The sequence below is a fragment of the Drosophila teissieri genome, chromosome 3L (genome assembly GCF_016746235.2).
Source record: "Drosophila teissieri strain GT53w chromosome 3L, Prin_Dtei_1.1, whole genome shotgun sequence".
NCBI classification, from domain to species: domain Eukaryota; kingdom Metazoa; phylum Arthropoda; class Insecta; order Diptera; family Drosophilidae; genus Drosophila; species Drosophila teissieri.
This window is the reverse complement of record NC_053031.1, coordinates 17204477-17231010: the sequence shown is the minus strand read 5'-3', so window position 1 is coordinate 17231010 and position 26534 is coordinate 17204477. Positions and strand designations below refer to the sequence as shown.

Sequence of the window (26534 nt, the reverse complement as noted above, 5' to 3'; positions counted from 1 at the left end):
CTTTCACATGCTATCTGCAGTATGGAGCCAAGATCTTCCTGTCCCGACAACTTCGACATCGCCAATTGGGCAGGTAAAGTGCTCACTTTTGGTCAATTTCTTCCCCCCTGCAAAAGCAATTTAATCGAACATCTTCGACTGAGTTTTTGCCTCACTTTTGGCTTACTTTCTAATGTTAACAGTATATTTTCATGTCTCCCCGGAGGAACTCCTCCAGCGATCGCATTGAAGAGTGTCTTTCTTTTGGGACTGCTCTCGTGCGGTTTCCAGGTAATTGTGTAAAATGTATCAGGGGCAAACGCCACGTGACTGGAATATTTTGTTATGATCTGTTGACTCAAGTATTTTGCGTTTTTTAACTGCCTTGCCAAAAGAAAGAGCACTACTGGAAATGAATGTAAGTGTAACGGAGGCCCAAACACCCTTTTCAGCACAGAAGAAACCAAAGTTCAATTCTGCTCTAAAATTAGTACTAATTATTTATCTATTAAAAAAAATTAATTTATAAATCTATCGAAATGCGAACTTTCAAAGCAAAGACACTAAAAGAAATGTGCATTAGATTCATAAAGGCCCAAGTTTACGCATAGATGCGATTTGTTCAACTACTAGTCATTGGTACACGAGTGACTTTTAAAAACACTAAAGGCATTCGGGAGATACATATTCACTACTGATAAAACAGCTTGAGCTAAGAGTTACTACTTCTTTTTGGCACCAATGGATATGCAATTAGCATACTATCCGTGTTAAACGAAGAACTCTTCTAAAGGGCAGCAACCACAATATCACTCCAAGAAAGTAAACAAAATCTTAAAATGGGGCCAGTCGCTTGCCGCCAAGAGTGGAGCAGTGCCTGAAAGCTCGGCCCGGGTCACCCTGTGGCCGCTCCGATTCTTGGACGAATGTGGGGCCTTCGGGGCGCCTGACCCGACTTCGACTCCGACCCAGAGCTACCGAACTCGGCGATCGGTGCTCGTTGGTTGGTGGTCGGAGCTCGGTGGCCCATTGTTATGGGGCTGCTCACTCTCGCACGCTCTCGCCGTGGCGATGACGATCCATCCCGCTCCACTCCAGACCGCCGATCCCAACCGATCCGGCGGTATCAGTCTGCGTCTCCGGTCTCCAAATCAGTCAGTCTCATTTTCAGTCTCAGTCCGGCTATCAACGTCTCACGAGCTCCATTAGCGCGGTTCGGCGCGATTCGATTCGAATCGGTTTGGTTATTCCATATTCCAGTTGTTATCGAAGCCGAAGAGGCTGAGTAATGTGATTGATGACTGCCAGTGGTGCAACTGGCGATCGAGTGAAGAAATAATTAGAAATAAAGTAAAAGTGGAAAAGTGAAAAAGTGGAAGAGTGGAAAAGTGGAAAAATGTGGCCAGTTCCAGCGGCTTCTGCCCGGGAAAGTGTGCGACAAATTCGCCACTCGCCACAGCATAGATAAAATGATAATGGGCCAGGCTGATTTGTGTATGAAAGCGTGAAAGATAATGCCCCCATCCCCATATATTCCTTACATAACAATTCAATTGGCTTATTAGCATACAAGTGAAAAGAGTGAAACAAGCAAGTCGATTGATTTAAAGCCTCTATAATTGAGCACTTCGCATGCAAATTTAGGATTCGGATTTTACACATCAACGGGCACAGTAAACGGCCTCAAAATGTAAGTATTCTTGGGCACAAATGGGTGATAAGGCGTAACGGAAAGCAATTGCACAGCTCAAATAACATGGCCTCTGATAATTGCGGGACTTATCTGCACTTTTCTCGGAAAAACAATTATACACTGCCATAAATGTGCATAAAAGTGGAATCACACGATTCTTTTTCGAGTTTCTTCGCCCTTCTTGTCTTTTTGTCTTCTTGCCAATTTGCGGCTTTGGTTGCCGTGCAGTTAGAAAGCTGCCAAAAGCAAATAAAGGTCGGTCTTTACTCTCTTTGAAAGTTGTTTATCCGACGGATTGGGGGGAGGGGCCGAAAAGTGAAAGACGATTGATTAGCAGCGTGATGAATCTGCGTTCTTTGAGTAGTCATTACTCACATCATCACTTGACGCACAGAGAGGGAAAAACAAACAGGCAGATAGGAAAGGGTTTTATTTTTTGTATAAATATTTTATTATTTTGCATTTGTCTTATTTATGCTCTTTCAGCTTATGAACTATTTATGTTCGTTGACAAATTATTATTTAAACCAGCTTTCAGCATTGATTTTCACGTACTTTGAGGCCTATATTCACCAATAAAGGTGCGAATTTTAGGAGCCTCCAGTTTACCAATAGAACCCATATTTGTTTATTGTGCCTATTTCCTTTCCGTTCACTTTTCTTGTTTGTCAATCATAACTCTATTAGTGGTATATCAAGTAATACCTTTCTCAATAACCACTACCAAACTAGGTCAATTCTTTGTAGTCAAATCAATGGAATCTTTCAATATTTATTTTGCTCTCCATCGATCACTTGCTTACCCTCTTACGCACTTTTGCTTATCCAGAGCCGAGCCCTTGCTTTCCTATGAATTTTATTGTTGCACTACCAGTTTCCATTTCATCGCGACTCACGACGTTGCCACCGTTACAATTTCCACGATTTCTTCCGGCCCCATTGCAATTACAAGGCAAATACCAGTTTACACACATGATGGTGACGAGTGTAATTCTGCAATGTCTGCTGGGTTTTATTGAGTCGAGTGGAGTGGAGTGGAGTGGCCTGGTCATGGCTTCCGTTTCGCGTTTGTCGTCGAAGAAGAAATCACCATAATAACTCTGTTAGTTATGCAGTCGGCAAATTATACCCAAAGATTACAGCTTAGCGAGGGGGGGCTAACCACTTTCCATTTTCATTCACATGATCTCAGAGGGGTGACCATCTTGAGATCAGCTTCTTTGCATAACCATTGTCAGATGTCTAAGTACTGGCCGTATAATTAGAGCCCACGCCCACGACGGCCGCACACGAAACTGTGCTGCGTGGGCGTAATTGTGAATTTGTAGCTCGCAGATACAAATAGATACCCCGATGCTCGTAATTCGTAATTGTAATTCGTAGGTGCAGCTCACAGGCGCTGACAACCCTGGTCGGAATTGGCCGAAGTCTGGGGGACTTTTCCCCAGCATTCCATTCCAGTCAGCAGCGATCCGTGACTCATGGCCCAAATGCGAAGCTGATGCTGGTCAAAACCTGTGCACAGAGCTGCACAATATTCCCCTTACTCAAGTGGCCACAAAAAACACTGAGGAAAATTGGCATTTAATATTTTTAATTGTATTTTGTATCTATTCATAAAGTTATGTTCATCAAAATATAGAAAACCGAAGAGATTAACCATAATTGTTGTCAGAAAAGAAACATAAAACTCTTTATCATATATTTTTATGTTATAGTTATAAATATATATGCCTATATTTTTACCAAGTTTTATATCTGGAATTTATAAATATGCAATCCTCCATTTGCTACCTTATAGAGAACTCATTTCCTATAGAGACTTTTTCTATTGGTTATAGTTTCCTAATAATATGATAATACAATTAGCCAGTATTTAATAAATGCCTTTTCTGCCAGTGTAGATTTTTTTTGGGCCAGTTGCTTGGCGAATGCATTCGTCGTACCAGCCATTGAACTTTGTAGCTCTGCCATCAGCAGTTATCGTTGCAAAAATGCATATAAATATATATTAAAGTTTAGCAAAACAACAATAGGAGAAACAAACGCGTCATCGGCATCGCTGACATGCTTGGTGACATTTTCGATGTGAAAACTGCACCGTAAATCAAGTTGACTTAATCGATCGATCGCCGATCGAAGCTGCGAATGCCAATGAAGCTGACAGCTTCACCTGCAGGTTCTTTTCGGGGCTGGCCATTATTTTTTTGTCTTGTGAAATTCCGCTAATTTATATGCATTGGGCATTTGGCCAAAATCGCGGGTAGTGAGACAATCGTTTCACAGTCAATAACATTTTATTTTCGTGGCCTGTCAAGTATTCTATATAGTTCAAAGCCGGTTAAACTGTGTCACCACATAAGTGTGGGTGGTTTTGGAGGCGATGAATACTCATGAATACGATGGATACTCTGATGATACCAGACCCAACGTCAAGTCTGGCCTAGAGAGTTCGTTGATCGAACCAAAACATCGATGAGGCATCACCTGTCCATGGACAAGAGATCCAAACTGGTTAGCAGATGGGGAGAAAGAAGTCCCCGAGCAATTTCCATAATGAGGTGGAACCGCAAAAGAAGCTTATCATTTACATATTTCATAGAAATTTAATAAAATTTTTTAACTTCGTTAAGTTTTTATAACAGCTGTAAGAACTAAATATATTACCATATATATTTTCATTAGATTTTTTCTGTAATTGTCTTACGATGTTAACTGATTCAAATACCTAGTTTAAGATACCGTTAAGTTAATTATTAGAAAATAATTGTTATAATGAAGTGTTTCGAAAAGTAAATAGATTGAAAGCAATCGTATAAAAGAAAATTAGAGAATTAGCATTCGAACTAATTGGCATTGCTCTATTTCCTTTTTAGAAGAGCGACTCTGATTCTTGTGACTAACTCATATTGATTCATTTCTTCCTAAGTAAAATGATGAGCGTTGTTCATACTCTTCTGAATTAAAATATTTTCTAATCGGTTTATCCAAGAATGTTATGAGCAAGTAAGGCCTGCACACATAAGGCTACCAGATTTCCTTGCAAACTGATTCACTGCGCCACACATTTGCTCACTTTCACCTTGAAGTTAATTCTGTACTGTTGCCGATACGGGGACTCTTTGTTTTTAGTGATTAAACACGATTCCAAGCAACCAGCCACGACCACCGACCACCGATCGTACGTGGTTCCGATTTAATTCTGGACAAATCACGTTTGGGGGCTGAGATGGGAGCTCAAAACTTGAAGACCCCTGCCAAGGCCACCGGAGCCGGCTTTAATCTTCAAATACGTATTTTCACCGCACTTCTCCATTAGATTTACCAGCGGCTTCGCTTTGCAGGGCGGCTGAAATACAAATGACATGCAACCGGAGACACTTGATGATGACAGTTGGAAAGTGCTTTAAATTTATTTTCTACGCCCAGATTTCATCTCTGCTCTGCTCTGCTCTTTCTCTCTGCGCAGTTGTACAATAAATTAAATAGACCAAACAAAAACAAGAAGTTGGCGCTTTTCTTACGCTGTAGTTTCGTCAGCCGGAATGGTAACGATAATTAAAGTTTTGCATTACCGCAGCTGCTTGTGATTAATGGGCATTGTTTCGCATACGCCCCGTTGCCCCACCGTCCAAACCCAGCCCAAAACCGCCCCAAAAAACAAAAAAACAAAAAACTGAAATTAAAACGAAAACGAAATCAGCCGAAGGAAAATCAGCCACTTAATGCAAATTACAGAGACAGATACAAAGATACTCGTGCAGATGCGAAGATACGGCGCGCAACAAGTGTGTGCTGTGGAAATGAAGTTGCCACATGTGGCAACCGTACAACCGGGTGCTACAGCCTCATAAACAGAAACAGCCCCAGATCATGGTGATCATGATGATCGTACCCCTCATAATGACGACGATGATCCATCCACCCAAGTACAAAGCGGTTGCGCTGACAAGCCCATGTATGGGCGTCGGTTTTTTATTTGCCCGGTTTTTGAAGCAGCTCACTGCTGTTTTTCGCATTGCATTCAATGGAATGGAATGGAAATGGAAATGAAAAGGAAAACGAAAACCAGGTTTGCAGGTCGCTGAGATTTTTGAGTTTTTCGTGCGCGCCGAAACTTTGCGAAATGCTAAAATTCCTTTTAACTCTGTGCCACATCCACGGTGGGTTTCTTAACCCGCTGAAATTTCGTCTTTATTAGCAAGTAGTTGTTAGTTATAACATAATATAATTGGTATTATTTTAAAGCTATTGTATTTGAAAGCTCTCTAATTCCAAATACCGAACATGCCCTAAAAAGTATGATATAATATACAAGATTCAGTTCATATTGTTTGAGTAATTAACATTTTTTTTTTATTTTAAAGAAATATTTTATTTCCCTTGGGTAATTCAATAAAGGGTTAAGCTGTTAGTGCCCGTTAACAGCGACTAATGGTCACCCAAAATGCAGACCATCCCACTCGCACACTCCACTCGTTACAGCCGTTAAGTATTCGATTGGTTTTGAATCCGGCGCAGCGCAGCGCTGCTTTTATTTTGTATTTTGTTTGTTTTGTTTATTTGCCTTTGTTTACTTTTTTGCTTTTACTCTCGTGCGCTTGTGTTTTTGTGGCCGTCTGTTTTCGACAGCGCTGAACTTGGACAAGAACTGGTATTGAATTTCCAAACACGGACCGGTTTCGTTAACAGCGGCTTAACCGATTCGTGCCGATTGATGGACAGTGATTGAAATACATTTTTCGGGGTCTCCAAACTTCGCAGAATCACTAGAGAACCTGTTTCCGCTTCCCAGGCGCCCCAAGAAGTGATTTAGAGTTTGCAGACATGCCAATCCCTGAATTAATGGAGCTGCCAAATCAATTAGAGGCGCTGCGACTTAATTAAAATTTGTTTGCCTAATTAAAGGCCCGCACTGTCAGTGTGAACGAACGCGCACAAGCGATTCTTTGTGGCTCCTCTGCTAGAAACAGAAACTCGAGATCTCCAAGTCCGAATCCTCTTTTGTGGGTCGCATGCCAGCGGAGAAATGCAGTTCTCAGTTGGAGAAAAGTCCAAGCTGCAGAAACGGCGAAGAAACATATACATATGTACAGAAAGAGAAACAGACAGAGACACACAAACAGAAACAGAAACAGACACAGAATCAGAACAAAATGCAGCGCCAAAAGCCAATGCACAAGAATGCGAGACGAACGCCACGATCCAAGATCCAAGATCCACGATTCCGAAGCGGAGTTGCAGTGCACTGCGAGAAAAGTATAATTCTGATAGCTATCTGCTCGATTTTCCCCGTGATAATATTTGAGATTCACGCTCACAGTAATTTCATTTGATTGCTTAGCTATTCTTGGGAATTTCCCGAATATTCCACGTTTTCTGATAAGATATCTATAGAGATATAGTAGTAGAGTAATAGTACAACACCCAGTTGAAATGGAATATTTTGTCTAAACAATGTTTTTCCATTAGCTAACTGTTCTAGTTTGATATAAGCAGCATTATGACTATAAGCAAAGACTCAAATTATTTGCAACTAATTTGTAAGAAAAATGATGAGTATTTAGTTGAGTATTCGTTTCGTTTGTTTATTAAAGTTTTAAATTAGAAATGAATAATACATGATTAGCTTTGTGTAACCAACAAAAGCCAAAGTCTCACTTCCTTTTAGTAAGGGAATGGATTTGCTTATGTTTTTCTAATATCTAAGAAAATAGTGCAGGATCGTTAGCAATTTTTCCGCGTGCCCCAAGAAGAACGGCAGTTGCAGCAGCAGCAGCGATATCAGTAGCGCAACATCGTGCGGCGCACCAGCAACATAAGCTGCTACGCGACGCGACGCCAATGGCAATCGACAGCAGCCATCAACAGCACAGCGGCGTCGACGGCAGCAGCAGCAGCAGCAGCTCCACCAAAAGTCGCAGCAAAGCAGCAGCAAATTCGCGCAGCAGCAGCAACGTCGACGGCAGCAGCAGCACTCGCCAGTCGGTTTGCGGTCGTCGGTCGGTGGAGACGTTTGGAGTTGCTGGCGTGTCTGTCTTGCTTTTCTCGGCACTCCTCTGCGCGTGTTTTTGTGTTTGATTGTGTTTGCGGCTCGAACGGGCGATATAGATATAAATATAAATATTTTAGATAATGTGCAATATGCTAAATCGACAGCAGTGCAGCCGAAATCGAGTGCAACAAGTTGGTTCATTTTTGGGGCCAGAGTGAAATGAAAGCTGGCAAAAGTGAAACGCCCACAAGAAAATCTGCGTGGTGCTAGTGTGCTCTTGAAAGAATCTAGCCAAACCACTTGGCGAATTCCACATACATACATAGCAAATCGGTAGAAGCGAAATTTCACCAAGAACAGGCTCCGAATCTCCGATCGCCTGGCTAAAACTTCGATTTCCGTTGGGATTAGACCGAGCCAAACCAGCTCTTAATGGTAATTAAAGAAAACAAACGAAATGCTACACTTCCTTGTTTCAGTTGTCTGCCTCTTAGCCCCTTTTTCAGGTGGAGATAAGACCTTAAGAATGGTATATGGACTTCAGTGAAAACAAAATGTAATACTTTCTTGCTCAATCATTAGAGAAAAAAGCCTTAAAAATGCGAACACTAAACATATTTGATTAGGCATTTCTGTGTTTGATTAGGAAGTATTGAATTTTGCATACGTCAAGCTTAATAACATACTAGCCACGTTTTTTGCGGCTACTCGACTGCAGTTAATTGTTGTCACCTAGGTATTAAATGAAATCACATACGAGTATTAACGCATACCTTTTGGCCAGTTTCCGCCAAGACTTAACTGTTAACTCCGTGCGGTCGGTGTGCTTTCCACACATTCGCACACGGGCGACTTGGCCTCCGAACTGACCTCTTCTTCCATGTCATGTCGGATAGTCATACGCCGCTTACGGTTTCAGAATTACGGTTAGCCATGTTCCGTGGCCATGTTTCTGTGTTGTTTGGTTCCATTAGCTTCACTTTGCCAATGCTGCACGCTAATTATACGCCTCTGTGCCTTACGCGGTTATAGCCAGACCTAGTCCAAGATTTAGACCCACTCCGAATCGCAGACTCTACGATCTGCAGTCTACAGTCTACGGTATGCAGACTGCAATTGCCGTTCTTTGAGGCGCTGAAGGCAGCCAAGCTTGGAATGCAGTTAATGCTCGTTTGCATGCTGGTTTTTGCTTCTACATGTACGAGTATGTATGACTATCACTAAAAAATAGTCAATCGAATTTCCCTCAACTTGCCATTCGATAAGCCATCACGGGTGTTCTCATGACTCACACTGTAATCAGTGGGCAGATAAGCGGGTTCACATACAAATTGTGTCACTTGTGCGCATCAATTTAGCAAATTCAATTTAACTTAAACTCAAGCATAGAGGCACAAAGCCTGAATAATGTAAGCATTCGAGAGGGCGCATAAGTGGTAAATAGGAACTACCCTTCGAACATAAGGCAACTATCGACCCATCGGCTTTGTTTACCATATGAAGCATACGCAGTGGTGTATTAACGTTTAGGGGTTGCTCGCAGCTAGCCACCTATCCACCTATCCACCCAGCCAGCTAGCCAGCTAACCAGCTAGCCAGACAATTCAGTTGGCTAAGGGCTGCAAGAGCAGTTCGGTGGTTGAATTTTGCCACGGCAACGCGGCCAAAACAAAAATAAAGTTTTCGTGCGATGGTTAGTTACGAGGCAGTCAACAAAATTGACGCAGTCTAAGGTCCTTTTCGGCCAGTGATGATGTAAAGTGGTCAAATATATATATAACTCGATTGTGCAACCAACAGTAAGCCCAGAATTATCCCACATAGTTTCAACACCCATTCGGTCGTCTTCAGCATCGCTAAATCATGGCCAAGACAGTTCATTAGCTCTGAAACAAAAAGGAAAAAAACAAAAAGCGAGTAGCCAGAGGGAAAAGTAAACTTTCACATTTCTAATGGCGGCAGGTTTTGTTTTTTTTTCTATGCAAAATGGCAATAAATTTAATTTGATTTAATTTCTCGAAATTAAAATATTTCCATCCCATGTCATTTGCTATCTTCTTCCGCATTCGCATGTAAAGGCCGAGATTAGTTGTTTAGCTGCGTGTCTAATCGCTGGATTCTTGGCTCGAAGTCAGCTGCGCATTATCACTTTCACCCCGACTGTCAATACCTTTGGTTTCCCATCGGGAAAATCTTTCTGCCTCCCTCGGAAATTATGAACCGTTCGCTGTGATGGAGCAGACAAAAAGAAATCAAACAAAACGCTGCATGCGTTGAAAGCGATTTGCATACCTATAGATATATGGCATTTTTTATATGCTATATGCTACATCTTCATAATAAATGAGTGGCAGGTGCAGCTGCAGCTTAGCCTAAAAAACTGCAGCTCATCAAGTTTCTTTTTTATTATTCCGTCTTTTCTTCTGGCCAAGATGAGGTTGATTTTTATATTGTTGAGGTGTCTCGCTGTCAATTGTTTACATTTTCCATTTCGGTTTCGGGCTGCTTAATATGCGAATCATTTTTATTGACCAGGCCAAAAAGCTGTTGACCGCCTCGCAGCTTGATTGGCCTTAGAGTCCACTCTGTATAAAAGGCATTGGAATTATCATTCTGTGGCGGCGGAACCGAAGGCAAAAGATTTATGACTTGTCTCAGAACTTTTCTGAGGATTTTAAGTTAATTGATAAGTGTTTAGCACGATTCAAATATTCAAATTGCTAGATAATGGGGGAAAGTTTCGTTCCAAGGTATTTTCCCAATTAAACCGAATTTTGTGATCAATCAACATCTTGCTGTCTTGATTCTAAATTTGCAAACATTGATATCTAAAGTTCCCATTAAAAATATATGACAAACTTGAAGTTGCTCGGTGTTTATGTGGTTTCATTATCTAAGATAGAGAGAAAGACATTCACTTCACAATTATTCGATAACAAGTCTTACATATTATATTTCATTAGTTTTATTACTCGCAAATATGCAGAGTGGCCGAGGGCAAGCTGGCAATGATTCCGTTGGAAATCCCCATTTTGGGGGCCGGTTTGCTTTCCGCTTTCCGCCTTGCAATTGACAAATAATCGCCAATAAAATTCCATTTGGCATAAACAAGACATTATGTGTAAACACACTTATGGCCAACAGTTTCCTTTGGATGCGAGTAATTCGAAAAAATATTGTCGGCCAAAGACGTTTGCGTAATCAGCAGCTTTGGCTCTTTTATTTACATTGGCCGTGTTGTCTGGTGCGTGTGTGCTTGGCTCGTATATAATATTTTGTTTAGAAACCTTTTTGCAATGGCGAATAAAAATAAATTTCGGTATTCTCGCCGCGTGCTGCGCAATGTGACAACTAGAAAAACATATGGATATAACGCTGGTGGTATATGAAAAAACAGCAGACAAGTATAAAAAGTGGAAAGGGAAAAAAGGAGGCAGAAAAAGAGCGCAGATGAAAACGGCTAACGAACGTACCGAAAGCGGCTTAAAAGCCATTTTACGATGCCGCATGTGAGGCAGAAGAAATTGTTTCGACTTTATGTAATCGCTCATTATAATTGGCATTTGTGTGTGACAAAAAAGCACATGAACGCGGGGGGTGGTGGGCGGTAGAGCGGTTTAGCTATAGAGCTGTAGATCTGTGGAGCTGTGGGGCGGTAAACAATTGCCAGGTGTGAAGAGGCGGCAAGACGGCATTGTTGCCTGGGTTTTTGTGCAATGCCATATACTCGCAGGCGGCCAACATCGATCGCATGGCGATAAGCCAGCGCATTCATAACGTATCAAGCATACGCAATGTTGTACACTTGCACACCGCACTGATTTCTCGCTTGCCCAAGTTTTGGTTTCTTTCGGCTTCCTCGAAAATTGTATGGAAATAATGTCAATTCACCATTTCGTCAGGTAATATGAGTCAAAATTGAAAAAGAGGCTTAAAATGCTTGTGCAGATTACACGATTTTGCCACACACTTGGGTGCGGTGGGTAGCAGTATTTTTAAAGTATTTCTCAATGGGTAGAACAAGTGGTTTGATTGCTAATAGTAAACAATTGCCTTTGGGTTGAATGGAAAAGGTTTTGTTGATGTGTTGATGTGTTTTTATGACGGTCATTGATTAAGTTTTATTAGTAACTAAGACTACACATCCTCAATTGTAGAAACTTTTAAAGGAATATCTTTTAATGCAACAGTTATACGTTCTTTTCACAATTCTCCTATACTAAAAATGATTAAAATCGGGAACTCCTTGACATTCCATTTGCCAGCGACAAACCAGCTTATCACCCATAATTACTGCGATGGGGCACGCCTTCAAATATAATGGCTGGCACCCAATTTGCATTTGCATGAACAAGATTTTCACGAGCTTTCTCTTCCACTCTCTGTTTTTTTCTGTTCCAGGCCCGGAGGCAACAGCAACATTATCATCAGCAGCAGCAGCATCTGCAGCAGCAACATCTTGGCCGGCTGCATCTTGGATAGCCGAGAACGTGATCGCTTTCTGGCCAAGATCGGAGCAAGCCGGAGCCATGGCGTTGTCACCTGTCTTGGATGCGGCTGCCAGAGCCGCTGGCCGTGATCGCAATGGCAATGCAACAGCATCAGCAGCAGCAGCAACAGCAACTCCAACTGCAGCAGCAGCAGCAACAACACCGCGCAAAGCGAAAAAGACAATTATCAATTGGCTGGTGAATAGTGACAGTGAGAACAACAATCGGCCGACGTGCGATAAGGCCGGCAAAGATAATCCAAATCCGAATCCAAATCCGAATCAAAACTCGAATACCCAAGCCAATCAAAACTGCAGCTGTGAGTCGCGGGCATTTCGCGATTTCCGGGGCGTGCAAACCTTGCGACTGTTGTGGAGCAGGCGCATCAAGAGTGCCAGCGAGGATCAAGGTCACTCTCCAGCCCACTGCCACACCTCCTCCTCCTCCTCGCTGGGCACGTTGAAAAAGCTGAATAAGAGCGTTAGCTGTCTGGTGAACGCCTTCAATAACTCGCGCGATTGCGCCACGCCGGAAAAATCGCTGGCGAAACGCGCGGCCAGCTTGCACAACTTGCAGGACTCGCAAACCAAGCATAAGCAATTGCAAAGGGAAAAGGATAACTTTTACAAGTACAAAAACGCCGAGCAGGCCAGAATGCAGGCCAAGTTAAGAAGCAACGCCGACGAGGCGATTTTAAACGCCAGCGAATCGCGCGCGAAACGTGACGACAGCGATGGTTTACCTGCAGGCAAATCGTATAATATGGAAACCTTATCAGCCGCTGATAAGGCTGGTAAAGTGGTGAAACGGGAAGCAAAGACGCAGAAGAGGGTGGAGCTGGTGGAGGAGGTGGGAGAGGCAGAGGTGGAGGTGGAGCTCCGAGCCAAACGGGAGCGCAATCGCCTTGAGGGTCTCAGTCTCAGCGCGGCGAGCGCCCAAAGTGGGGGCAGCAGCGAATCGCTTCAAACCACCACCTCCTCCACGCCCACCCACAGCACCGTGACGTCATCGACGGGTCGGTCGGGCGGACGTCGCAAGTACAGCTTTAAAACCCATGCCGGCAAGTCATACCATCAGCATCACCATCCGTCGCGCAGGACTAGCAGCATGGACTCCTCCAGTGGTGGTGTTAGCATGGTGGCCAAACTCACCCATCAGTTCAACGAGATTATCCAAAAGGATGCGAGACTTCTGGAGCAGGTCAAGCGGAACAATGGCGTCTGGCTATCCCGGGGCACCCATGTCTACAAGATAGTGGAGAAACCAGCAGCAGAGGGAAAGGGCTTACCTAACGCCGAGGAAACTCGCATCTCGACCGTTCAGCGAAATATCAAAAAGTTCGAGCGGCTGGAGAAGCCGAGTGTGCCCTTGAAGAGTGAACAGCTGATGCGGAAGCATCTCGAACTGATGAAGGTCAGCAGTCTTCCTCGGGGTTCCCGAATGAAAAAGACTCTCAAGCTTCCACCGAGTAGTGCGGGTATTCCCGAACTGGCGATAGTCAGCGAGGAACTGAAGACTCCTACTGCCGAGGAGCAAGCTAAGCAACCAAAGTCTATCAAAAATGAATCACTGCCCCATCATGCCGACGAACTGAATCAGACGAATGACGGACCCAGTGATGAGCTGGATGTAATATTGGGGGAGGAAGGCGCCGAGGAGGAGCTGCGTCAGAAGCAGCGGAAGCACAAGTATGCCTCCATATACGAGAAACTCCGATTTACCTTCGCGAAAGGTAGGAAATCAGCGAGTCCCTCACCCACGAAGGGCCGATCACGGGAGGAAGTGTCAATAGATGAGGAGCCAATCAGTGAGAACTCATCCCATGATAAGGTTACCAGGAAAGAAGATTTCACATTGGAAATTCCCAGAGAGGTAACACCAAGAGCAGAAGACATAGAAGACTCATCACACGCCCTGCTGATATCGCCGTGTTTGGAAGCCGATGCCAAGATCCTGGACGCCCTCGAGGCAGTGGACCAAAAGCTCAAGGTGCTCAACCCCCTCAACGAAGTGACCACCGCCGACGGTGAGCGGGAACTCCTCCTGGCCGCCAACGATGACTTCGAGCAGCGCATCCTGCCCAACAGCTCCTTTGTCTACCAGGCGGCCAACAAGCAGTACTCAAATAACCAAATTCTGCTGAACCAGGCGGTAAATGTTACCCTGGTCAATGCCATCGAGGGCGAGCAGATGATCATGGAGCAGAAGCAACTGATGAAGGACAGAGAGTTGGAACTCACGGAGCAGGAAGAGGATCAATCCCCTAAACGGGCGGAAAAATCGCCAGAGAAGGACGAAACCCCGGAGCCCGAATCCCTCTACGAACCCATCACACCTGTTGTGGATGAAACCAAGACTGAAGCCCAGGCATCCAGCCTCTTCAAGATATACACCAAGAAGTCGGAGGTGGTGGAGGACATATACCAAACGGTCGAGGAGACATCCACGGCCAAGGTGAAGACGAACCTCTGGCTGGAGGGCTACGAATCAATCGCTGGATCCCAGGAGGCCTGTCCCTTGCCCTACGATGGCTACGAGTCCTTTGCCCCAGAAGAGGCAGTAACCACACCCACGACTCCTTCTGCCACTGGCACACTGGGCCGCAATACCCGCGATGAGCTGCCGGAGCTGCCGAAGCCCAAGAGAGTACTCAGCAAATCACCCATTCCCTTACGCCCAGCACCTCCAAAGCCAGAAGCCAAAGAGTCGGAGGAGGACGAGAATATATACGACACCATCAAGGGCTGCTACGAGTCCATGCACTGCAAGGCCACCTCCTCCTCGTCCAGTGGAGAAGCCACCCTCACTACGGACACCATTTCCCTGAGTTCCAACTGCTACGAGAGCATCTCCCACATCCGGAGGAGTCGCGTGGCCACGACTCAGAATCAGGGACACGGCTCGGCGGGCAGTTGCATCCAGCTCTCGAGCAGCGGCTCCACGTTGACCATCTCCTCGGACCACAAGACCAACAGCCTTTATGAATCCTCCCTGGCAGCCGCCGGATGCGTGGTCTACGGAAGTGCCAGTGTGGGATGCAGGTCGTCCTTGGGCAGCAGTGCCGGCAGCAGGGACAGCGGAAAGCCCGGCGACAAGAGATCCTCCATAGCCGGCTCCAGTGACAACAGCGATGCCTGGGTGGACATTTCGGATGGGGAGATTGGCCAGGCGACGATGGAGGCGACCGCCAACGAGGCCCAGTTCATTGTGTAAGTATCGCAGAATTAATGCGCTTATCTTTAAATACAAAAGGGGCCAAGTGGAAGAAATTCATTAGAAAAGTGTAGATAAATTATGAATCTGATTGGAATTTGGTTTATAAAACTAAACTAGAACTATATGTATAATTCAGCGTTTCATGAGGCTGTAGGTTAGGTTGATGTGTATAAATATACATCCACCTCTGTTCATTCACCTCTGTTCATTCGTATATATACACATTGCAAACCGGGAGAAAAGTCGCAATGTTATTGTTATTTATTCACTGCCCGTTAAGCAAAAACGATTGCGCGGAAAAAGCGATTGGAACTGCAATCTTCCTACAGCCGGGCTATAAAATTCTGCGTATATTGCTTATCAGTTTGTTTGGGTTTGCTTATCTAATCAGTTGATAAAGGACGGGCAACCGCATGGATTTTCAGCGTCTGAAATTTTGTTTGCCGCCAATGAATGGTGCATAATGGGTTGCAACATGGGTATACGAGTATGTATAGAAATAATGATTTACTTCGAGGTAGAGGTTGACCCCAAAACAATACTAAAAAGCAGGTCAAGGTAGTATAGGCTTACATATTCATATCTGAATTACATTAGGTAGCAGGATTGAATTCTAACGACTTCTCGAGCAACAATCTCGTTTTTAAGTGTGTCACGCAAACTAAATTAATTTCTTATCAAGCTGAAAGTCCATTTTTAGTCACTGTATTATTTTTGCACATACTTAATCTCATTTTGGAGTAAACAACTGGCGCAGATTTTGCGACTACGTAATGATATCCAAGTAAACGCCGCTTATTTCTTTCCATACGAGTATATGCTTGGCATAGCTTATCGAAGTTGTTCAACAACAACAATAAAACAGCTGAGGACTGCACCAAGCACTTAACGATCTTTTAATAGTTCTGCTGATGAACAGATGATTACCACCCCCAGAACTTTTGTTAGCACTTAATTAGTACCAAGTCATGCTGTGCCATTTGGGTGTTTCGACATTCGCCGGCTGATTGAAAGTTCTTCACAGCCCACTTCTCCCCCGCTTTTCTTATCAGCTGATGATGATAATGATGGAATATTGATAATGATAATGATAATTTTGAGAAATTGTAGGTCAGCGCTCTAATTGATAGGGGCAATAGCTGAGGGGATAGCTGATAAGATTGGCGGGCCTCTTGAGGGAAAATCTGGAAATGCTGAGAGCCCTAAATCAATGCAACTACTCCAGACAGTCGATTCCAACTCCCCAAGGGAGATCAGTTGTCTTGAATTAGTTTGATCGATCGGCTGGTGAATTATGAAGTACCTAACATTACCCGTTTTTAGTCAATTAAATGTGTATTAATTTAGATTGTCTTAACCTTTCTTATTTTCAGTGTGAGGGAGAGGTTTAAGCCGCATCGCACCCGGAGTCCGGATTGGTCGAAACGCATCAGAGACAAAAGACTGCAACAAAAGAAGGCGATAAGCTGCATAGAGGGTGAGTAGGAAAATAAGTTAGGACCATGTTCATGAGTGTTTTAAGTATTTTGTGCAAGAACTAAGAATGTGCTCACTGTCTTGACCTAACATTCTCTACGACATTATGTTGCATTGGGAATTCTGAATAAAATAATTTAAATAATGATTTGAGAATTAAGATAAATATACAACAATAGAGGGGATTCCTCTTCAACGGAGCTTTTCGTGAAAGCTCTGTTTACAGATGGCGTCAGCTTTGATCGCGGGTTCGTGTCCACACTAAACGTTACCATCCACACTTGGCATTAACAGCTGTAAAGTGTCAGCGCTCCAAACCAATAATTATCAACGGTTTAATTAGACCAAGTTGAGGCCACTTATTTATTTTGCCTTTGATGAATATGCCAAATTGGCTGAGCTCCAGTCAAAACTTTGCCCCAAGCGGCGTCTGGGCTCCTCGAAAGAAAATGCCAAATGTGAAGCGGAACCCGAATTGTTAACGCGTCGAGCAGCTAACAGAGCGGATAATTAAGCCACCTTTTTACAAATGAGAGTGAGAGTGGAAACAAATGGGCGGCGAACAGGGCGACAGGTTCCACAAAAACTACACACTGCTACAAATTTTCTTTATTCTATAAACCATAAAAAAGAAAGGAGGTAGTCCAGCAGTTGGCCTTACTTCAACAAAGATGATTAACATCTCGTATACGCAATATTTTTAAATTTTATTTTTTAATCCACAATTAGTTATTCAAACTCCAACTTAGGAATATTACTATTTCGAAATGTTGCCACACTAAGTAAATACCAAAGAATAAAACAATTATCGTGTCTCATTTACTTATTTACGCCAATGGATAGATAGTTAGTTATATATTTATGTGAAAACAAATGGAATTAAACTTTTCTTTTTTAAACGTTACACTATGTACTTAGTAGGATTAATTAATAAAAAGAAAAATACGTTTTAACAAATGCGTAAACACCAAAGCATCTTTAGCTTCGCATCCCCTTAAGATTCTCCTTTCTAAATAAAATTGGTTTCAAGAGCCCACTTCGTTTCGCGCAGTGCACAATGCCCATAAAGTGGACGCAGTGTGCAGTTACCGCTGCTCCGTGAATGGGATGGTGATGTTGGGGCTGGGGTTTGGGGCAGCAGTGGCGCTGCTGCTCTCCACTGGCAGCTGGGCCTCTCATTCGTGCCAGCGCGCTCAACTGCGACGGTCCGCTGAACAAAACGGTGTGCGGAATAAGACGCGAAAGAATTCGTGTGATAAATGTGAATACCAGTGGGATAATAATTAATGATGCTGCTCTAATGTCAACCTGTGACACACAACCATACAATAAATCAATAGAAGCCGTGAAGTGCACGTTAAGTTTAGGAATGCTCTCAGAGACAAAGGGAAAAATGCAGCTAAAGAGAGAGAGAGAGAAGAGAGCTTAGTGCATTTTTGCATTACAAGTTTTTTGTTAAAACTTTTCGCTGTGTGTGTGCGCGCGTGTGTGTGGTCTTGCTGCTTTTGGAGACGTCACGAACTGAAACCGACTACGGACTAGCGACTCACCATCACACCACCCCCTCCCTGATCAACCATAAGCCATTATATTGTTGTGTTTCTGACCAGTATTTGTTGCTGCCTTTGCTGGCGATGACGAAATTGTTTAGCGAAAACGAAAACCAGTCTAGAAATATCAAACTAAAGCCGACCCAAGCAACCTTGAAGAAGTCTTAAAGAAACACAAAGCGAAACAGGGAAAAATATACGGGGCGATAGCCGTTCAGCAAACTTTATTGGCCAAAGGAATCGCAATCCGCCAAACGCGGCGATGACTTTTGCATTAAAAGACGTGTCATAATGAGTCCAACTATTGCAAAAAGGCGGTGTGCAATGTGCAATGCGAACTAGAGTGCGAATTTGAGCCACAGCTCGCAAGCCAGTGAACATGCTCGACTACAGAGGCAAAACCAAGCAAGATCGAAGTTTCCTTGAAACTTCACACTTTTCAGAAAATAACTAGATCGCAAATCCACAACACGGTTTATGATTAAACCGATAGTACTGAAACATTATCAAGATTCATTAAAATGTGTAAAATATTATTCATATTTATGCTTAGAATTTCTAAATGAATAACAATATAAACTATTACAATATATGGATTTATTCAGTTCTCTTGATGTTAGCACATTTTTTGAGCCGTACAAACCCACTGCCAAAATTCCCTCAGTGTTGCACATAATCCTACAAAAAAAGCTTTGCGTAAAAATGCGATAATCTCTCTAAGAGCCCCCCATTTTCCCCCCATAAAAGGGGGTTTGGCGAACGCAAGTCCACTTGGCAATTGGAAAATATCTGGTAATTGTTGCATGTTCCATGGGTGAAACCGAGACCCGCAAACCGGCAGTGCTCAGGCCCAAGCTCAAATCCGCTAAATGGAAATTCTCAGCTTAACTTTTACCTTTTGCCCGAGGCACGTTCAACTTTGGCTCGTTACTGCTGCTGACACGCAACGCCCGCAGCGAAAGTGTCGTGGAAATTCCGAGCCAAAGTCACAGTCGCTTGGAGCTCACACAAATGTATATACATACTATATAAATTTATGAGCTTGCCGCATGCTGGAAAATGCATCCCAAGTGGAGATTTCCGAATGAATGCAGCTCTTCAATTGGATGACTCGTCGCTGTACCAGTAACTGAAATTTAACAAGAATGATTAGGCTCTTCAGACGTGTAATTACCTTGAGGAAAAGTATATGTAAATGTAGTACTTCAATGTTTCATGATGTGCATATTTCAGTTTTAATGTTGATGACTAGTGAGAGTGCTTTTTCACTACGTAAAGTATTAAAAATAGTGTTGCTGATATTTTAACAACCTATCACATGATATTTTTAAAAAGCTATAAGTCTGTTGATTGATCTTCAAAGCCAATAAACGTTTCTAGTTAAATGGCCTTTAAATTCCAAGAAAGTAATTGCATACAAATTGGTGCTACAAGCGGATGCCTTATAACTAGATTAGCGCCGCAAAGCAAAGTTTCATTTAAAATACTGATATAATAATATATAATAATGACCAAAAAGTAGTGGAATGATGGCGAACTCTTTAAAAACTAACCAGATCTCAAGGAAGAATTGCCACTTAAATGGAGTCATTTAAAGCATGAAGCAATCCAAACATATCTGTAAAAACAATTTTCCGACTCTGCTCGTCGTTCCTATCAGCCATTATCCGTTCTCTACGTGACCAAGAGCCGAGTGGAAGACAATGACATCGATTGGCACTTAATAATCTTAACCTTAATGCGTCAGGCGATCAATCAACCGTTCGGTCCGTTGATCAACTGGATTTTTTCCAGCTGCATAGCAGTGTTAATTGTGAATTGTTAATTGTTAATTGTTTATGCGTGAAGAGCGGATAGAAACAGCTGCAGCAAGAGATCGTCAAACTAGCGGCCTTGCACTTGCTGCATTCCAATCAACAAAAGATCATCTTCCTCTGCATCAAATATACATATGGATGTGTACATATGCGAATTATGTACATCTGTGAATTGCATATGTGGCAAAGTCTGTGTAATCGTATGTATCGCATGGCCAGACCATCTTTTCTCCGGTTTCTTTGTTTAAGTCTCACGCTAAGGCGCTGGGGCGACTAATGAAATAAACCATTTCCGTATTGGCATTGTTGCGGTACGATATGAACATTCACTTTACTCACTTTACACGCCCCAGCAAAGGCCTAAATTCGCAGAATATCGCCAGGGAATACACACTTGAATCCAAAACCAAAACCAAAAGACAAAAGCCAAAAGCAAAACCATAACTGGAAACCGGTAACTTTGGTATCACGGTGCCCAGAATCTCGGCGCAGCTCCTTGTTTTCGGGCCAGAACCCCATGTTTCCATCTGCCCACGCGCAACAAGTGTCGCCGCCAGAAAGTATCTCGTTTCGTTCAAGATATGGTCACGTAAATAAATACAGCTGCGGCCAGAGTTGTTATTTGAAATTTTTTGATCTCCTTGTGGCATTTATAAAGTACTAATGTGCATTTTCAAGTAGCACATCCAAGTTGGTACATTTCTTTTCGGAATAAACCTAAGGAAATATATTGCGATGCATGAAATCATTGTAAAATATGTTCATAGACATTATTGATAAGTACTTTATGTTCGAATTTCATGTCTTACATTTTTCTTTTATTATTGCAAGTATACGGTCTTGAGAAACTATTATGCAAGGAATGCAAGTACTTGTTTTACCAATCATAATTTTTATGAGTCTACTAACCTGAAGTGCTATCTTGCTGACCGCGCTTGTAGGTACATGTTCGCAAGCCGCATGTCTGTGTAAACTCATATCCATGTTCGGCGCGCAGAGCTTGGATCGCTGCCTGGTTTTAGTGGCGCTCTCGAACCGGTTGGCGTTCGCTGCGCTTGCCTGCCCCTTTGTCTACGTAGGTACCGAACTACGTATACGTAATATGCGAGCAGATAGCATCTGGTTTAAGCACTTTGTGCGCGAAACCAGCTAGAATTTTCTAACTTCACACATGGGTTGACTGCGAAGTCGGTGTGTACCCCCGTGAAAAAGTGGTTTAAATTCGTTTGAAAATTGCCAAATTCGTTAATTTTGAGAGTATCTGAGGTACGGCACCTGCCACATCATGGTGTTTGATTTTTCAGCTATGTCTGCTCATCACTCGACATTGTATACCCAGCGACTGTCTGCATTCAACCATGATTCCATTGTAATTTGCGCTATTTTGCATGCCCCGGCTTTGGCTTTGGGTGTTTGCTTTTATTTAAGTTCGCTTTAGTTTAGTATAACCCTCGCTACATACTAGTTCGCATTCCATTCGCTTTATATGGCCAGCAGCTGGGTTGTTGTGACACTTGAAAAGTCGGTTTAATTAGCATATCGGACAGTGGGCTGATTTGGTCAATCAAAAAGGGCAGACAATTGCTGCAGCAGCTTTAATTGCTTTCAATTGAGTGCAACTTGCTAAGAACTCTGTTCTGACTACCAGAGCTGAAGCTCCATACTCAACGAAGGGGAAATCAAACTTCATTCAAAGGGTCCTTTATTTATTATTTTACATTTAAAATTAAACGCACAAAGGTTGATTATAAATTAGAGCAGCAGCAGAACAAGTCAGACAATTTCCGCCATGAATAAATAAAGTATACTTATGTTTATCAAATTTCGAAATTTTCTTTGGTGGAAATGGTCTGAAGTCGCAGTCAAATCAATAGTACTTGAGTGCAGCTGTTTGTTCAATTAAGCGAATCACTGAATCCGTTGACAGGCTTCTGACCCCAAAGATGTGACAAGATGTCGGCGTTGAATCGCAGCAATGGCCAGCGCCTCAGCTGCTCCGGCAGTCTGAGCAGCAGCGGCCATCCCGCCGATCCGGTGACCCTGCCCCGGAAGCGGCGACCTCGCGCTCGCGGCGAGGTGGGGGTCACCTGTCAGGGAAGCAGCACCGTCTATCTCAACGGACCCGTGTCCGCCGAACCCATCCGACCCGCTCCCGAACCCATTTACCAAAACGAGGCGGCGGCCATCAGCCAGCGCTGCAGTTACAGCCACCAGCGAGCCCAACTACTGACCTCCATGCGGGTGACCCTCGTGGAGGGGGCCAAGAATACCGCAAAGGTCACCATGGCAGTGAGCACTTTCGTAGGTTCGTCCTGGTTTCAAAAATATTCTATAACAAATTAGACATAAGACAAGGTAATAAGTGAAAATCAACCAGAACATTAAATCTCTGATGACTGTAATGCCATGAGAAATTTTTTCAAATTCCCTAATTTTAAAACCATTTTAATGTATTTAGAAGCATTGAACCAGAAAATGACCACTACATTGTAAACGTTCTTCAAACTTTCAGATGACTCAGACCACTACTACGAGACCCTGTCGCCACTCGGAAACAAACGCCATTCAACACAGCTGGTGCGGCAGAGCCAGGATGCGAATCGGAACGGAGGGGTGCGCTCCTCGCACCGCCGGAGCAAGAACCACTCGGCATCCGCCCACGCATTGGGCGAGCACGTGGTCATCTCGGATGACTACGACTCCTTTGAGACGGACAGCGATGATCACGGCGATGGAGAACCCGACCAGCGGCTAAGAAATGTAAGTGTTTAATCAATGCTAAATAGATTCACCATTTTAACTCTGCGGAAATCCCCTTTCAGCAAAATGACAGCGGCGTGGACATGCGCAACCATCGCCTGCCGAAGCCACCTCCTCCGCAGAACCAGGTGTACGAGTTCGTGCGCAAGTTCAAGGACTTCATATCCAGCAAGAAATCTCCCAAGGGCAGTCAGCAAAAGCTGTACGAGAATACGCCAGCTTCCACGCAGTTCTACGTGGAGAGCAGCAAGCGAACGGAGGACGTGTACGAGAGCACCGATTACGGACCTGAGCGGAGCCCAGCTCCCGTAGACAAGGGCCCCCAGGAGCAGGCTCCGGTTCTGAGGGCCAAACAGAAGAACGGCAAGAGTCTTCGCTCCCGTCTCCGCAAGAGTCTGGTCGGCTCCAGCTTTGATACCAAGCAGCTCTCCTCGCTGGCCCCTACACGGAGCACATTCTACGTGGAGGATCCTGAGGGATCACTGCCAGCGCTGCCATTGGAGCCGGAGATCCACGGTTCCGGGGAACTGGACTCGGGCTTCTCGGACAAGAACTGCACGCCCTTGCCGGAGGCACAGAAGTTCTCAACGGTGGCCCGCAAGGCCAAGAAGGAGGCGAAAGCCAACAGGCGCCGCACCACCATCGGTTTGCGACCGCACGATCCGCCGCCGCCTCCACCGCCAATGATCGGCATCAAATCTCCCTTAGAGCCGGAGCGGGAACAGGAAGCTGGGCAGACTACTTCCTGGTACGCCGAGTGCGGCGTCTTCAAGCAAGCCACCAATGGTGCTGTGTCCCCCAGGGGCGATGAACCGGTCACACCCACGCCCAGTGGTCACGGAGGCGTAAGCTCCTGGTACGCGGAATCGGGCCTCTACCAAACCAGCGGCATATCAGTGGCCAGTTCCAGCGGCAGCTCCGGCGTGTCCACCGGCAATGAGGCGGGCCTGGGCGACGAGCTGTCCTCGGAGCCGCATAGTCTCTTCTCCAATGAACCCCTATACCAGATGTACAGCGCCGCCAAACTAGAGGTGAGTGAATCTAATGTGAGTACTCTAATATACATTCACTTACGATTATTTAAACCATTTTAGTCGATCACCCGCGACCTGGAGGCGCATGGTTCCTCAGATGGCTACGAGGAGATTGGCCAGCAAGCTAAAATGAAGCCCGAGACACAGGTTAAACCCAGACCCACTGCCCTGCAGCTCGTGGAGCCTAAGAACGGTCCTTCTCGCACCTTGTGGAGCGAAATCCCCGAAGTCATACACTCTTGCATACTGCGTGAGTAGATCTCTTAATTTTTTCGCGAGAAAGCTTCGTAGTCAAATACATTCAAGTTATTCCACTACCATTTCTTTTCAGCCACTTTGACCAGTCGGGAGCGGAGTCTTCAGGAAGCCAAGTTCGAGATCATAACGTCGGAGGCCAGTTACCTAAAGTCGCTGAACCTGCTGCGCCGGCACTTCATGAATCACAGCGCCTTCCTGGACACGTCCGTGCTGAGTGCCAAGGACCGGAAAGCCCTGTTCTCCTACATCGTGCCCGTGCACGAGTGCTCAGAGCGATTGCTCACGGAACTGGAGGCCTGCTGGCAGGACAACATCATGCTGCTGGGACTGAGTCGCTGCATCTACGAGATCGCCGAGCGGCACTTCCATGTGTACGTGGCCTTCTGTGAGCATCAGGGCAGGATGGACAGAACTCTGCGCCGTCTTAAAGAGTCCAAGGATTCCCTATCCTTCCAGCAGCACCTGGAGCGGCTTGAGGCGAGTCCCAGCTGCTGCGGGCTCAATCTGCACTCGTTCCTGATGCTGCCCATGCAAAGAATCACCCGCCTGCCGCTCCTGATCGATGCAGTGTTCAGCAAGGAGTCACCGCTGAATCGAGAGGAGTACGAGAGCTGGAAGTTGACGCTCGCTCTCGTCCAGAAGGTGGTGGGCCAGTGCAATGAGGCGGCCAACCGCTGGGAGCAGGCCTTTGAGCTGGAGAGGATTGCGCGCCAGCTGGAGTTCCCCTCCCATGTGCGAGCGCTGGCCATAGCTCCAGTGGGCGTGCCGCGGGCGGGAGCCAAGCCGCGTTTCCTGGTCAAACGAGGAGAGCTGACCCACCTGCTGTGGCGTGGTGAGGACGCCAAGTTGACCTTCGGCAAGCGCTTGACGAAGATCAGCATATACGCCTTCCTCTTTTCGGATCTTCTGTTGCTCTGCAAGCGTCGTGGTGAATCCTGCTTCAGTGTCTTGGACTATTGCCCCAGGAGCATGCTCACACTCGCCTCCGGCGATTCGCTGCCCCAGCTTCCAACCAAGGACCTCAAAGACCAAGCCGGCAAGAACCTCATCCTGATGACGCTGCTCGAGAACTGCGACCGCAAGACCGTCGAGCTGGTGGGTTATCTTAGTCCTTGATGCCTATTATCTTTGACAATATGAGTGCTTACATTAATGTTTTCCTCAGGTGCTGTCTTGCCCCTCGGTGTCCGACCAGCAGCGCTGGCTGCAGGCCATGAGACCGCCAGAGGCGGAGACGCCCGGCGAGAAGCTCTACGAGTCCTGGGACTGTCCTCAGGTGGTAGCCAAGCACAGCTATGAGTCCGACGAGCCAGACGTTCTTCAACTTGAACTGGGCGACGTCGTCAATGTTTCCCGCAAGCTGCCCGACGGTGAGTGACTGCAGATCTTTGGTACAAAAATGCAATATCTTATGCTCTTTATCCTTCATATAGGCTGGTACCAGGGCGAAAGGATACGGGATGGAGCTGTAGGCTGGTTCCCTGGAAGCTACACCGAGGAGCTGAACTCAGCCCATGTCCGCGCTCGGAATCTGAAGCAGCGGCACCGCCTGCTCACCTTTACGGCCACCTACCTGGAGTCCCAAAAGAGCAAGTGACTTCCGGCTGCTCTTGGAAAACGGGGAGAACACTAGATAGCAACGCCAACTCCATAGTCCGCAACCAACTCTAAGTGAACTACCAATAGCCGTACACTTTAGGAAATGTGATAATTATTTAAATCGATGTTAGTATTGATTAATCGAAAGTCTTAAAATAATTTTCCCTACCAAGTAAGCAATAGCAGTACTGGAATTTAATTATAACCGTTTAGTGATACGTAAGCGAAATCTTAATAAACAATTTATGAAAACAATTACTGAAAAGCGAGAAAATAATATTATCAAGCTCATTGGCTACCAGATACCTGTTACTCAATTAAAAAGAATGTGGGGGGATGATTATGCAGTAGGGAAGCGACTGTTTGCCCAGTTTCCGCACGAGCGCCCTCTACCGGCGAATGCATTTACTTGTCACGACTCCCTGACGTTACTCACTATGGATGGTACGCCTTGTAATTTATTTAATTAATTTAATGAATTATTATTAAAATATAGTAATTCCCACTGTTTTCTATTTACTACCAGGTCTCTACACGGTTTCCTAAATTGTGAGCGTGGTTAATTGGTGGTGGAGGAAGATAATAAAATCAGAAAATAAAAGCGTTTTGGGCGTTACTGTGTTAAAATGTATAAAACAGATGTATCCGATATCATTATGTTCAAAAA

The 26534-nt window shown here is 44.7% G+C and overlaps 1 protein-coding gene across 2 annotated transcripts; it reads left to right on the top strand.

Annotated features, from left to right (window-relative positions):
- Nucleotides 1-1199: 1199 nt before the first annotated feature.
- LOC122615559 (rho guanine nucleotide exchange factor 5) lies at nt 1200-26122 on the top strand. 2 transcript variants are annotated; one of them, XM_043790533.1, is made up of 9 exons: nt 1200-1669; nt 12069-15366; nt 16747-16850; nt 22729-22976; nt 23039-24007; nt 24071-24260; nt 24342-25363; nt 25434-25638; nt 25702-26122. In XM_043790533.1, exons 2-9 carry the CDS (start codon nt 12197-12199, stop codon nt 25863-25865), a joined length of 6072 nt encoding a protein of 2023 aa, XP_043646468.1. In that variant the 5' UTR covers nt 1200-1669; nt 12069-12196; the 3' UTR covers nt 25866-26122. The 2 variants fall into 2 exon arrangements, with proteins under 2 accessions (XP_043646468.1, XP_043646469.1); XM_043790534.1 differs by lacking the exons at nt 1200-1669; nt 12069-15366; nt 16747-16850 and adding exons at nt 17974-18110; nt 22144-22521.
- Nucleotides 26123-26534: the final 412 nt, after the last annotated feature.